This window comes from Hyla sarda, chromosome 1, assembly GCF_029499605.1.
Source record: "Hyla sarda isolate aHylSar1 chromosome 1, aHylSar1.hap1, whole genome shotgun sequence".
Taxonomy (NCBI): Eukaryota; Metazoa; Chordata; class Amphibia; order Anura; family Hylidae; genus Hyla; species Hyla sarda.
Window position 1 is genome coordinate 511,656,958 of NC_079189.1, and position 14,179 is coordinate 511,671,136.

Here is a 14,179-nt window from a genome sequence, read left to right on the forward strand (position 1 = left end):
AATGGGGTTACAAATGTTGGGGGGGATTTTTTCCTATTACCCCTTGTGAAAATGAGAAATTTGGGGTAACTCCTTCATTTCAGGGGGAAAAAACTAATTTTAAATTTACATGTCCAACTTTAATGAAAATTTGTCAAAGACCTGAAGGGTGTTAAGGCTCACTATATACCCCTTGTTACGTTCCGTGAGGGGTGTGGTTTCCAAAATGGGGTCACATGTGGGTGTTTTTTGCATTCATGTTAGAACCGCTGTACAAATCAGCCAAATCAGCCATGTCAGCCACCCCTGTGCAAATCGCCAATTTAGGCCTCACAAGTACATGGCGCTCTCACTTCTGAGCCATGTAGTTCGTCCGCAGAGCATTTTACGTGCACATATGGGGTATTTCCGTATTCAGAAGAAATTGTTACAAATTTTGTGGGTAATTTTCTCCTTTTACCTCTTGTGAAAATGAAAAGTATGGGGCAACACCAGCATGTTAGTGTAAAAATTTTTACTTTTTTTTTTTACAATGACATGCTGGTGTAGCCCCCAACTTTACCTTTTCATTAGGGGTAAAAGGAGAAAAATCGCCCCAAAATTTGCAACATCTGGAGGACCACAGTTTAGAGACCACTACACAGTGGTCTCCAAACTGTGACCCTCCAGATGTTGCAAAACTACAACTCCCAGCATGCCCAGACAGTCTTTGGCTGTGTGGGCATGCTGGGAGTTGTAGTTTTGCAGCTTCTAGGAGGCCACAGAAAAGATCACTTACCGCGATTCTTCACTGCAGCCTTCTCCGCTGCACTTTCTGGCCGCTGCTCCGGGATGCTGCCGGTCCAGGTAAGTTGGGCCATGCTCCCCCCTCGCCGCCAGTGTTCCCCCCCCGCTCTGCCCCGACTTCCGATCGGTGGGCAGAGCGGGGGAAATGAACTCTGACCCCGCCCCCCTCCTGCCATTGGTGGTCAGCCTGACCGACCAATGGCAGGGGTTAGGAGGGGGAGGCAACACTGCCACCTCGCTCCTATCCTTTAAGAGGGTCAGAGCGGTCTCTGACAGCTCCGATCATTCTTATTTTCCAGGCAATCGGGTCACCAGTGACCCGATTAGCCCGGATCGCGGGCAAATCGCTGGTCTGAATTGACCAACTATTTGCCACGATGGCTGACATGGAGGGGGTCTCAGGCCCCCCCCCCCCCCTAGGCATTGCCACAGTATGCTTGCTGATGGATATCAGCAGTCATCCCAGTCCGAGCACTGCCCGGCGAGTGGCGGTGATCGGAAATGCAGAGGGCCCTCCGTCCCCAAGGAGTTATAGGAGTACTCCGGTGGAAATTTTCATATTTTTTTTATTTTTATTTTTTAAATCAACTGGTGCCAGAAAGTCAAACAGATTTGTAAATTACTTCTATTAAAAAATCTTAATCCTTCCAGAAGTTATTAGCTGCTGAATACTACAGAGGAAATACTTTTTGTTTTTGGACCACAGTGCTCTCTGCTGACATCAAGACCACAGTGCTCTCTGCTGACATCAAGACCACAGTGCTCTCTGCTGACATCATGACCACAGTGCTCTCTGCTGACATCATGACCACAGTGCTCTCTGCTGACATCATGACCACAGTGCTCTCTGCTGACATCATGACCACAGTGCTCTCTGCTGACATCATGACCACAGTGCTCTCTGCTGACATCATGACCACAGTGCTCTCTGCTGACATCATGACCACAGTGCTCTCTGCTGACATCATGACCACAGTGCTCTCTGCTGACATCATGACCACAGTGCTCTCTGCTGACATCTCTGTCCATTTTAGGAACTGTCCAGAGCAGCATATTTTTGCTATGGGGATTTTCTCCTACTCTGGACAGATGTCAGCAGAGAGCACTGTGGTCATGATGTCAGCAGAGAGCTCTGTGTTCCAATAAGAAAATAATTTACTCTGTAGTCTTCAGCAGCTAATACGCACTGGAAGGATTAAGATTTTTAATAGAAGTAATTTACAAATCAGTTTTTTTCCCCCTTGTCTAAATTTGCTGTATAAACTGTTGCAGCCTGTTTCTGTGCATCTTTTTCTGCCACTTTTCACTTGGAGCATTTTAGAACCATAACCCTGTTGCTTTAAGCATTTTTGCAGGGGTTAGTGATTTATAAAGTGCAAAAAAAACCCAGCCCTACAAAAGAATCTAAGGCCTCTTTCACACTATGAAATAGTTCAGTTTAGGAACTTCAGTCACAAGTTCCGTCACTATATCGGCGAAACCCGGCAGTTACAAAACCCCATAGGCTGCAATGTAATTTAGTCACGGCCGTCAGGGGTTTTGTAACTGCCCATTTGCTCCCGTATATGCCCGTAATTCATTACGGGCGTTATGCAGTAATTTTTCCGACACAATGTCCCGTCACTGTAGAACGCCTGTAATGACCGGGTTAGCTTAAAAGTTGTTGTAGAATAGTGTCGGCTTTTATTTTTTTCAACATTTGTGCCTCTTGTCTGGTGTGCTGTCCTGGCTTTGCAGCACTTCATTGTGGCTTTTCTCTATAACCAGACACCGCCTATGGGCAAGAATGGTACAGTTTCTAGAAGAAAAGTGTCCTCCCCCAAAGAGTAGCGATTTGTCTAGTGAGCATTGTACAATGGGCCACAAGCTGTTACAGAGAAGACCGTCACTTGTTGGGATGATGCATCTGGTTTCATTGTTACAATAAAAAGTGTAAAACCCCATCATAACTCCATGCATGTATTACCACATTACCACACAGTTTCCTTTATGCTGTTCTGATATGAGTTTCTAATGAAACTAAAACTACTGTTCTTCTCTTCTTGGAAAGCATTTGTGTGGTTGTCGGGCTGATAGCGGTTTAGGTGCATTTTGTATGATTCCCTTGTGAGGCGGCCACAGCCGGTTTTGCCTGTCCCCAATACTTTTCACCTAAGAGTTGGCCTCTGCCTTACGTTATGCTTTCTGGGCAGAGCACCTGTTTGTGGGTGGGTGTCTCTTCCTTTCGATTCCCTTTTGCAGATGGGCTGATTTTTATTTTTTTCTTCTTAGGGGGTGGGTGGGAGGATTAACAGGAATGTTGCTGCAGCCAGTCTCCCAGCAGGGGGAAAATCAGTTGCTCTAGTTTAAAAATCTTAACAAAAGTAATTAGAGCAAATAATTGGAGCTACTTAAATACAAATGCAAATACGGAATTACAGTCATAGACCAGCGCTTCCATTGTTTTACTCTTTATAACCGATAAAATATATATTTAGTGAAAAAATACTTAAAGGTAATTTTAAAGTTACATATTCCTTTATGAAGATTCCCTTTCACAACCACAGTTATCTTATAATATATGTATCCTTCACCAATTGAATAGTTATCCTTTAAACCAGTGTAAGGTACAGTTGCAAAGATACATTATTTGAGTAGATGTCAGGAGGTGCTGTGTGACATGCTTATTTGCCCTACAGGAGGTACTGTAGATGAATTAAATACTTTGCTAGATTCCCTCACATATTGCAGCCTGTCACAACTTTCTTGTAAAGGTCCTCGTCTCTAAGCTGAATGTTTTTGTTTTTATTTTTAAAAAGCCTGAAAAATTGTAGTGTACTTTCCACCGAGCCTCACTAGCCTGACACTTCCTGTTCTGTGTACATAACTTTTTTAACCCTTTAACGACGCCGGGCGTAAATGTACATCCTGGTGAGCTGGTACTTAACACACCAGGACATACATTTACGTCCAATGCACACCCGCGAGCATCAGAGCAATGCTCGGGTCATGCACGGCAGGTCCCAGTTGCTGAAAGCAGCCAGGGATCCGCCGGTAATGGTGGACAACCGCTATCGCGCGGATATCCGCCATTAACCCCTCAGATTCTGTGATCAATATAGATCACGGCATCTGCAGCATTGTGGTCACTAAAATGGATGATCGGATCCGATCATCCAGAATGGCAGACTGAGGTCACCTCACCTGCCTCTGCTGCCTTCCACAGGTCTTCTCCTCTGGTCTGCGATCAAGCAGACCAGAGCAGAAGGTGACCGATAATACTGATCAGTGCTATGTCCTATGCATAGCACTAAACAGTATTGGCAATCAAATGATTGCTATAAATAGTCCCCCATGGGGACTATTAGTGTGGAAAAAAAAAGATATAGATATATAATATATAGATTTTTATATACATATTTGGTATCGCAGCATGCGTAAATATCTGAACTATTAAAATAAAATGTTCATGATACCGTACAGTGAACAGCATGAACGTAAAAAAAAGTCCAAAATAGCTGCTTTTTTTTTTTTTTTTTTTTTTTTTTTATAACCTTCGCGGAAGACCCATTCAAAGATGCGAACGTTCACTGTGCGGAATTTTACTCACGGAATTATGTGGAATTATGTGAACACACCCGAATAGAAAGGTTATCATGGGTATCATTTCAATCGTATTGACCCAAAGAATAAAGAACACGTCATTTTTACTGTAACTTGTACGGCGTGAAAACAAAACCATCCAAAATTAGCAAAATTGCGGTTTTCTTTTTAATTTCCCCACACAAATAGTATTTTTTTGGTTGTGCCATACATTTTACGGTAGAGTGATGGCATTTTTTTGGTCACAGCGCTTACCCCCCCCCCCCCCCCATACAGTTAGTTACACCAATCACATACACTACGTACTCACCCCCCCACACACACACACCCACCACCCCTGCCACCAACCCCACCACCGTAGAAAAAAGGCGATGGCTCGCCAGGCATTTTCGGCAGCGGAGGCATGCGCTATTCTTGCCTCAGACTCCGAATCTGTCAGTGAGGACGATGAAGATCCTACATTCCTGTGTTCTTCATCGTCCTCCTCATCTAGTACTGATGAGTCCCCCGTACGGCGGCAGAGATGCCGCCAGGCGAGGCCACGCACCCCCATGATAGTGGCCGGCACTACTGCGACTGGTCATGCCGCTCGTACTAGGAGTCCGACCCCCCCCCCCAGACAAGTTTACCGGAGCCCCCTTCCGTTGAACCTGTCTGGAGACCCCCCAGAGGGTTATCAGCCACGGGTTCCGGAGTTTGTTGGCGACTCCGGAATCCGAATTGACCATTCTGGATTCACTGAAATTGACTATTTCAGTTATTTTTTCAGTGACCGTTTTGTCAATCACATGGTGGAGCAGACGAATCTGTACGCCAGGCAGTTCATCGCCCACCACCACCCTGATTCTGTTTTGACCAGGCCCAATGAATGGTACGCCATTGATGCAGCAGAAATGAGGACATTTTGGGGCCTCTTGCTGCATATGGGCCTGGTCAAAAAACAGTGTCAGGCAGTACTGGAGCAGGGACATCTTCTACCAGACCCCGCTTTAAGGTATGGTCATGGCACGGAGGCGGTTCGAGGCCAATCGGCAATGCATCCATTATGCAGATGAGGCATGTCCACCCCAAGGTGATCCCACTTATGACCGGCTTTACAAAGTGAGGCCGATCATCGATCACTTTGGGGCCAAATTTTTGGAGGCCTACGTACCCCTCAGGGAGCTCTCGGTCGATGAGTCTCTTATCAGTTTTAAGGGGAGACTCATCTTCTGCCAGTATATTCCCTCGAAGCGGGCGTGGTATGGCGTGAAGCTCTAAACTTTTGAGTACCTCCGGGTACACTCTCAAGTTTAGAGTGTATGAGGGACGAGTTTCCCATATTGAACCCCCAGATTGTTCCCCCACTCTGGGTGTTAGCGGGAAAATCGTTTGGGAGCTTGTGCACCCATTGCTGGATAAGGGTTACCACGTGGACAACTTTTATACCAGCATCCCTCTCTTCACATCCCTTGCCGCCAGATCCACGTCCGCTTGTGGGACCGTGCGGGAAAAACCAGAGAGGCCTCCCTCTAAATTTTCTGCATAGACACCTATGCCCAAGGGAGTAGAGTCCCGTGCCCTTACCAATGAAAACCTGTTGCTGGTCAAGTATAAGGATAAGAGGGATGTCCTTATGCTGACCACTATTCATGGTAACTGCAGCTCACCTGTCCCTGTGCGAGGTACCACAACACCGGTCCTCAAGCCCGATTGTATTCTGGACTACAATCGGTATATGGGGGGAGTTGATCTCTCTGATTAAGTCCTCAAGCCATACATGGCCATGCGGAAAACACGGGTATGGTACAAAAAAGTTGCGGTCTACTTGGTACAGGTTGCCATGTACAACGCTTTTGTACTGTCCCAGTACGCTGGCAACACAGGGACATTCCTCCAGTTCCAAGAAGTCCTAAAGGTCCTGATCTTTGGCGACCGGGAAAGAGCAGGCCGGACTTCCCAAGGAACTGAAGTAATAGGTGCCAGGATCATCCCAGGCCAACACTTTCCAGGTGAGGTCCCCCACACTGGAAAGAAGGGACGATCCCAGGAAAAATGCAGTGTGTCACAGGAGGGGGATACGGAAGGATACCACCACTCAATGTGACACTTGCCCTGATCATCTGGGCCTCTGCATTAAAAACTGTCTTCAGGGAGTATCGCACTTCCATGCAGTATTAAATGTTCCCTCTTCATTTTAATTTTCCATAATTTGACCCCAATGTACCAAGTCCAGAGTACATTCCAAATTTTAACCCCATAAACCACTAAATTGCCCAAAAAAACTCATCTAAAAAAAACGAAGACCTCTGGGGGTATTTTTTTTTTCCTCTGGGTCATGGGTCACGGAGTCACTATCATCGGGGACTTTTTTTGTTGCCTCAAATGCGCAGCGCTCTCTCCACCTGAGCGGGGTGCGCATTTGAGGCAATAGGTTAAGGACAGCCACACACGTCACATTCTTAGAATGATGATTCAGAGCATAGGGTTTGGGGTGGGCATATTTTTTAGTTTTGGCTATGCTCTGGGTCATCATTCTGGGAACATAACCTGTTTTGTAATTTTATGTCCCACTGTACCCCATTTTAGTTAGTGTACCCCAGTTATTTACCCCATGTAATGCCCCTTGAGGGGGGGGGGGTCCCACTGTTCTGGCTCCATAGGCCACAACGCAGAAGCTCAAGGCCCCTGAATGCGACCTGCTCCTCTGAGACCGGTGGGCATGCTGTTTACGCCCAGACTTGTATTTACACATTTACAATGACCATTTTCTCCTTTTACCCCTTGTGAAAATGAAAAATTTGGGGTAACCCCAGCATTTTAGTGTAAAAAAAATCAAATTTTTCATTTTCACATACCACTTCATGAATATTTATCAAACACCTGTGGGGTGTTAAGACTCACTGTACCCCTTATGTTCCTCGAGGGATGTAGTTTCCGAAATAGTATGCCATGTGTTTTTTTTTATTTTTGCTGTTCTGGCACCATAGGGGCTTCCTAAATGGGACATGCCCCCCAAAATCCATTTCAGCAAAATGTGCTTTCCAAAAGCCAAATGTGACTCCTTCTCTTCTGAGTATTGTAGTTCGCCCGCAGTGCACTTGACGCCCACACATGGGGTATTTTCATACTCAGAAGAGATGGGGTTACAAATTTTGGGGGGCATTTTCTCCTATTACCCCTTGTAAAAATGTAAAATTTGGTGGAAACCCAGCATTTTGGTGAGAAAAAATAAATAAATTTACACATCCAACTTTAACGAAATTTCGTCAAACATCTGTGGGGTGTTATGGCTCAGCGGACCCCTTGTTACGTTCCTGGAGGGGTCTAGTTTCCAAAATAGTAGGCCATGTGTTTTTTTTTTTTTATAATTTTTTATTTTTTGCTGTTCTGGCACCATAGGGGCTTCCTAAATGGGACATGCCCCCCAAAATCCATTTCAGCAAAATGTGCTTTCCAAAAGCCAAATGTGACTCCTTCTCTTCTGAGCATTGTAGTGCGCCTGCAGTGCACTTGACGCCCACACATGGGGTATTTTCATACTCAGAAGAGATGGGGTTACAAATTTGGGGGGGCATTTTCTCCTATTACCCCTTGTAAAAATTTAAAATTTGGTGGGAAACCAGCATTTTAGTGAAAAAATGTTTTTTTTTCATTTACACATCCAACTTTAACGAAAAGTCGTCAAACACCTGTGGCGTGTTAAGGCTCAGCGGACCCTTACGTTACGTTCCTTGAGGGGTGTAGTTTCCAAAATAGAATGCCATGTGGGTTTTTTTTTTTTTTGCTGTCCTGACATCAAAGGGGCTTCCTAAATGGGACATTCCCCCCCAAGAACCATTTCAGGAAAAACTCACTCTCCAAAATCCCACTGTCGCTCCTTCCCTTCTGAGCCCTCTACTGCACTCGCCGAACACTTGACATACACATATGAGGTATTTCCTTACTCGAGTGAAATTGGGTTACAAATTTTAGGAAGATTTCTCTCCTTTTACCCCTTGTAAAAAAATTCAAAAACTGGGTTTACAAGAACATGCGAGTGTAAAAATGTAAGATTTTGAATTTTCTCCTTCACTTTGCTGCAATTCCTGTGAAACACCTAAAGGGTTAACACACTTACTGACTGTCCTTTTGAATACTTTGAGGGGTGCAGTTTTTATAATGGGGTCATTTGTGGGGTATTTCTAATAAGGCCCTTCAAATCCGCTTCAAAACTGAACTGGTCCCTGAAAAATTCCACTTTAGAAATTTTTGTGAAAAATTAGAAATTTGCTGCTGAACTTTGAAGCCCTCTGTCTTCCAAAAGTAAAAACTTGTCAACTTTATGATGCAAATATAAAGTAGACATATTGTATATGTGAATCAAGATATAATTTATTTGGAATATTCATTTTCCTTACAAGCAGAGGGCTTCAAAGTTAGAAAAATGCTAAATTTTTTCATCAAATTTTGGAATTTTTCACCATGAAATGATGCAAGTATCAACAAAAATGTACCACTTCCCAGAGTTATTAATGCTTAAAGTGAAAGTGGTCAGATGTGCAAAAAACTCTCTGGTCCTACAGTGGAAATTGGCCTGGTCCTTAAGGGGTTAAGGGCTCACTTTTTGCCCTGTGATCTGTATTTTTTTTTTATACCACGTTTGCTTTATTTCACTTTTTAATCTTTTTTATTTTTTGTGAAAAAAATGACAAAAGCACCACTTTTTTTTTTTTTTTTTGAGGTAGGGAGGGGCTTTTTCACTTAATTTTTTTTTCCAGCAATCATTAGATTGCATATACTGAACAGTGCTATGCATAGGCATTGCACTGCTCAGTAGTATTGGCGATTTTCTGCTCGATCATCCATTTTAAATGCCTGTGATGCCATGATCTGTATTGATCACAGCATCTCAGGGGTTAATGGTGGACACCAGCGCAATCACTGATGTCCGCCATTACCGGCGGGTCCCTGGCTGCTAACAGCAGCCGGGACCTGCCGTTGTACATGACTTAAATGTATGTCATGGTGCATACACAAAAAACAAGGCCACAAGATAACATGAATAATTTAGTAAAACAATCTTTAATAAACATACAGATACAATAAAAAAAAAAATCAGATAGCAGAGAAAGATGGCAGAGCAGGTATACATGCACAAAAAATGGAGGGGGTAAACTCTAAATAGTAGTCACAAAGGGGGAGATTTATCAAAACCTGTCCAGAGGAAAAACTGCTGAGTTGCCCATAGCAACCAATCAGATCACTTTTTTCAGTTTTCGGGCTTTAAAAAAAAAAAATTTGTTGGTTGCTATGGGCAACTCGGCAACCAATTTCTCTGAACAGGTTTTGATAAATCTCCCCCAATGTGTTCAGAGGCTCCAGACCAGATTTAGTACTAGATGTATAACTCTCACTAATAAAATGAATGCAAAAGGAGGCCATAAATTGGAAGTAGTTACACTGGAGATGTGAAAACAGAAAAAGCTACATCATATACAAGAACAAGATTAAATAAGCCGTGCACTCTCTACAGAGATACTTCACCTCCTACCAGTTAAGTCCCACTGCATAATGACTTACATTTATGTCCATTGTCGTTAAGGGGTTAACTAATAATGTAGAGGTCTGGGTATATATGGCTTGTGTATACCTATTTTAGTTGATGTGGCATGCACGGGAAGTCTGCCATCCTGATTCCCATTTCTTTTCTGATATGGTTCTCCTAATGCAGACTACATGATGCCACTGGCTTTACAGAGGGAGCATAATCTCACTACTACACTTGCACAGTCCTAAGTGCAGCCAGTAACAATCTTGTAGGTGAGGAGGTCATCCTGTATCTCATAGGGACAGACCACTTCCTGTTACACATAAAGCCATATAATTTTCTAGTGGTCTGAGGTGGGGTCACTGCAGTAATTTAAATGTATGGATGCAGCTAGGAAGAAACGGATGACACTGCAGGAATACTAGTGGTGAGTTGGCATTGTATGGGGAAAAACCATGGAGATCTGTAACTACTTTTTAATAAAGCATAAAAGCCTGCTGCAGATTTACCTAACATGTCTTGCCGAAGACTTTACTCATTGTCATACAGTGGGGGAAATTGGCAACTTAGGAATTTTCAGGAACTTTGTGACTGATGGCCTATCCTTGTGAGGGGGCATATAAATGTGAAAATATTCTTTAGGGTAGGGTCACGTGGCGCATCCAAAGCAGGTTTCCTGCAGCTAAAAATTCTGCTGGTTTTTTTGCTTGGTAAAAATCCACTGGCAAAACCCACTGCAGATGCACGAAGTGTGACCCTGCCCTAAGGGACTATTTACACATACAGAATCCTGTGCATATTTTGAAGCTGTGTTCAGTTTTTTTTTTTTTTTTTACAATGAAATATGTGCAGGATACTGAATGTATGATTACACCCTAAGTAGATTTCCATAGACTCTGTAGGTAGGACATGCTACAGTGCAAATGTTTTACTGCAAAGCACCACAGATGGTTTTCAGCACGGTATTGTTGTCCTGAATCTCTCCAGCTGTTTCAGCTACTTTGCTATGGAAGTTAATTTTTTCCTAGGTAATATTGACGAATGCTGGAGCTTGTGTAAGAATCTGATTAGACCATTTACCTCAATAGTTGCATAACTGTACTTCCCAGTACGTGTTTGCTTCTGTGTGCAAATCCTGAGGCACTGTCACACTTGGGTGTTTCAGAAAGTTTTTTTTTATTCTTTTAATCATTGATCAGCTGATCATTTTCACTTCAATAACTCTTGACATACTAGTGATATTGGGGGAGACTTATCAAAACCTGTCCAGAGGAAAAGTTGCTGAGTTGCCCATAGCAACCAATCAGATCGCTTCTTTCATTTCTAACAAGGTTTCTGCAAAGTGAAAGAAGTGATCTGATTGTTTGCTATGTGCAACTTTTCCTCTGACAGGTTTTGATAAATCTCCCCCATTAAAGGGGTTCTCCCTTGCTTATACTGTTTTTTGTTATTATGGTTGTGTGTTGTGATTATGTATATATGTATTTTCTTACCTTTTGTGAAGATCCGGAAGCTGGCCCCTTTTTCTTCCAGTGGCTTGCTGTGTACCTCGGCCCCCGCCATGTCGTGTTCAGTAAGTGGGATGTCGGGGTGTGTGTTCTTGCTTCTGACGTCCGAGGCGAATCTTTTCTTCCTGTTTCTTCCATGGCTCAGCGACGAATCTGCGGCCTCTTCCGGCGCATGCGCAGGTAGTTTTTTTTTTTTTTTTACCACTAAAGTTTTTTCTGTCTAATTGACAAACTCTGCGCTTGCGGGAAGCTACGCTATTAGCGTAGACCTAACGTACGCTACGCTGTTATCGTAGCACTTGCGTACTCATGCATGCGTAGACAGTTTGTCAATTAGACAAAAAAAACTTTATTGGTAAAAAAAACTACCTGCGCCGGAAGAGGCCTCAGATTCGTCGCTGAGCCACGGAAGAAACAGGAAGAAAAGATTCGCCTCGGACGTCGGAAGATAGGAAGGACAGAAGCAAGAACACACCCCCCGACATCCCACTTACCGAACACAACATGGCGGAGGCCGAGGTTACACAGCAAGCCACTGGAAGAAAAAGGGGCCAGCTTCCGGATCTTCACAAAAAGTAAGAAAATATATATGCATAATCACAACACACATAAAAAAATACATACTTATACACACATAACACACAAACATAATAACAAAAAACAGTATAAACAAGGGAGAACCCCTTTAAGATCCAAACACCGAGTTACTGGGGAAGGGGGGGGGGGGGTGCTGACCATACCTATAAAACCCCACCCTCCCCTCACACAATTCCAGAGATATTCCTCTCAGTAGCCCATCTAACAGTCTAGCTACTCAATCAGATGCTGTCCACACCCATCTGAAGTAACTGGACCAAATCTGCAGCAGAACTGCAGAAAAAAATACGCACATGTGAACGTACTCTAAACAGGTATGTGAGCCACCAGAGATTCCACGAAGTAATCTCCCACCCGTGACCACAGATTCTCTGTAATACATGAAATGGTTTCTATAATTGCCAACGTATAACTGCTGTCATACTAAAGCTCTTTTCTGGATATGAGTAAGACTTTTTATATCTTTCATTTTATTTTTAAATTTTTTTAGAACATCAAGATTCCAAAATCAGACTGCCTCAATGAAATGCACAACTTTAATTTCTATCTATCGAATGTAGGAAAAGATAACCCCCAAGGCAGCTTTGATTGTATCCAGCAAACAGTGTCAAGGTAATTCAAAATGTATTTTTTTTTTTTTTTTTTTTTTTTGGGCCAAGGGTTGAGTTACATTGAGGTCTCAGTGACTATATTCAGTCAAACTTAAATGGGCACTGTCATGAAAAATTATTTTTGAGATGTTGTAGTACTTATACTTTTATTTAAAAAAATGCTTTTAAAACCTTTTAAAAGCAATTTGAAATTCGGCCACTAAAGGGCGCCCTCCTAGTGGCCGAATGCAGTGCGGAGTGACGTCACTGCAAAATTCCGACTGATTCCGGCAGGGAATCAGTCGAAATTTTGCGCAGGCGCAGTAACAGCCAGGGCTGCGCATCGGCTTCCCGCACTCGCCGACGGCCCTGCTGCAAGGTGCGGGGGGGGGGGCTGCTGCAAGGTACGGGGGGGGGGGGGGGGGGAGATGGGCGGCGCTGCTCCAAGGTGCGGGGGGAGGGGTGTTTGAGTGTTACTCACCAAGCGGCAGGAAGAGGCTCGCCCGTACCCGTCCCTCCCGCATTGGCTCCCTGCTCACTCCTTCCCCCATGAAGCTCCTGTTCTGGGTGCCTCCAGTTGTTTTACCACTACAACTCCCAGCATGCCCTGACAGCCAATAGGTGTCGGCATGCTGGGAGTTGTAGTGGTGAAACAGCTGGAGGCACCCTGTTAGAACTAAGGGCGGAAGTTGGGCTTCCCCCCCCCCCGTGTGACGTGATGCCTGCTGGGGAAGTCTGCCTGGTAGTGAGCACACTACCAGGCAGACTAGATGCCATTTTTAAAATAGTAAAAAAAAAAATAAATAAATAAAAAAAATAAAAAAATAAAGGTAGGGAGGGGGTTAGGGATAAAAGAGCAATAGGCAGGGACAGAAAAAAAAACATGATGGTGGGAGCTACCCTTTAAGGATTTGTCATAGTTTAATACTGGATGCACTAGAGCATTGTTTCAACCAGTGTACCTCCAGCTGTTGTAAAACTTCCAGCATGCCTGTACAGAAGGAAGGCTGTTTAGGCATGCTGGAAATTGTAGTTTTGTAACTGCTGCAGGCACACTGGTTTTGAAACCCTTCTCTAGAGCATTGTTTCCAAACCAGAGTGCCTCCAGATGTTGCAAAACTACAAGGACCAGCATGCCTGGACAGCATTTGGCTATCCAGGCATGCTGGGAGTTGTAGTTTTTCAACACATGGAGACATACTGGTTGGGAAATACTGCTCTAGAGGAAGCTTGGTCCCAGGCTTGGGGCCTCCTCTGAGTAGAGTAGAGCTGCTCCCAATCTGGTGATGCAAATGCAAACTCTCCTTATATTACGTGGATAGCCATTCATCTGACCTTGCAGTACTGCTTTCCTGGCTGATTGCAGTTTCCACATTGCGTCATTACTGTATTGATGCGAGTTTAGACAAGGTTACATGTCTTATTACACATGGTTGCTAGCGTGCACCTAAGTTTATATGGGTAATTTCTCATACAACATTAAATGTGTACTCTGGAGGAATAAAATGTTTTACAAATCAACTGGTGCCAGAAAGTTATTTAGCTGCTGTATGCTCCAGAGGAAGTTGTGTAGTTCTTTCCAGTCTGACCACAGTGCTCTCTGCTGACACATGTCTGTCTGTCTCAGG

At 43.9% G+C, this 14,179-nt stretch overlaps 1 protein-coding gene across 2 annotated transcripts in view; it reads left to right on the forward strand.

The window, feature by feature from the left end:
* The window catches only part of ELL2 (elongation factor for RNA polymerase II 2), a 75,096-nt gene that overhangs the window by 41,109 nt on the left and 19,808 nt on the right, over positions 1 to 14,179 (forward strand). For both annotated transcript variants that reach the window (XM_056537659.1, XM_056537665.1), the window contains exon 3: positions 12,452 to 12,573. In XM_056537659.1, coding sequence (XP_056393634.1) covers positions 12,452 to 12,573 — 122 coding nt within the window. The remainder of the gene's footprint in view (positions 1 to 12,451; positions 12,574 to 14,179) is intronic.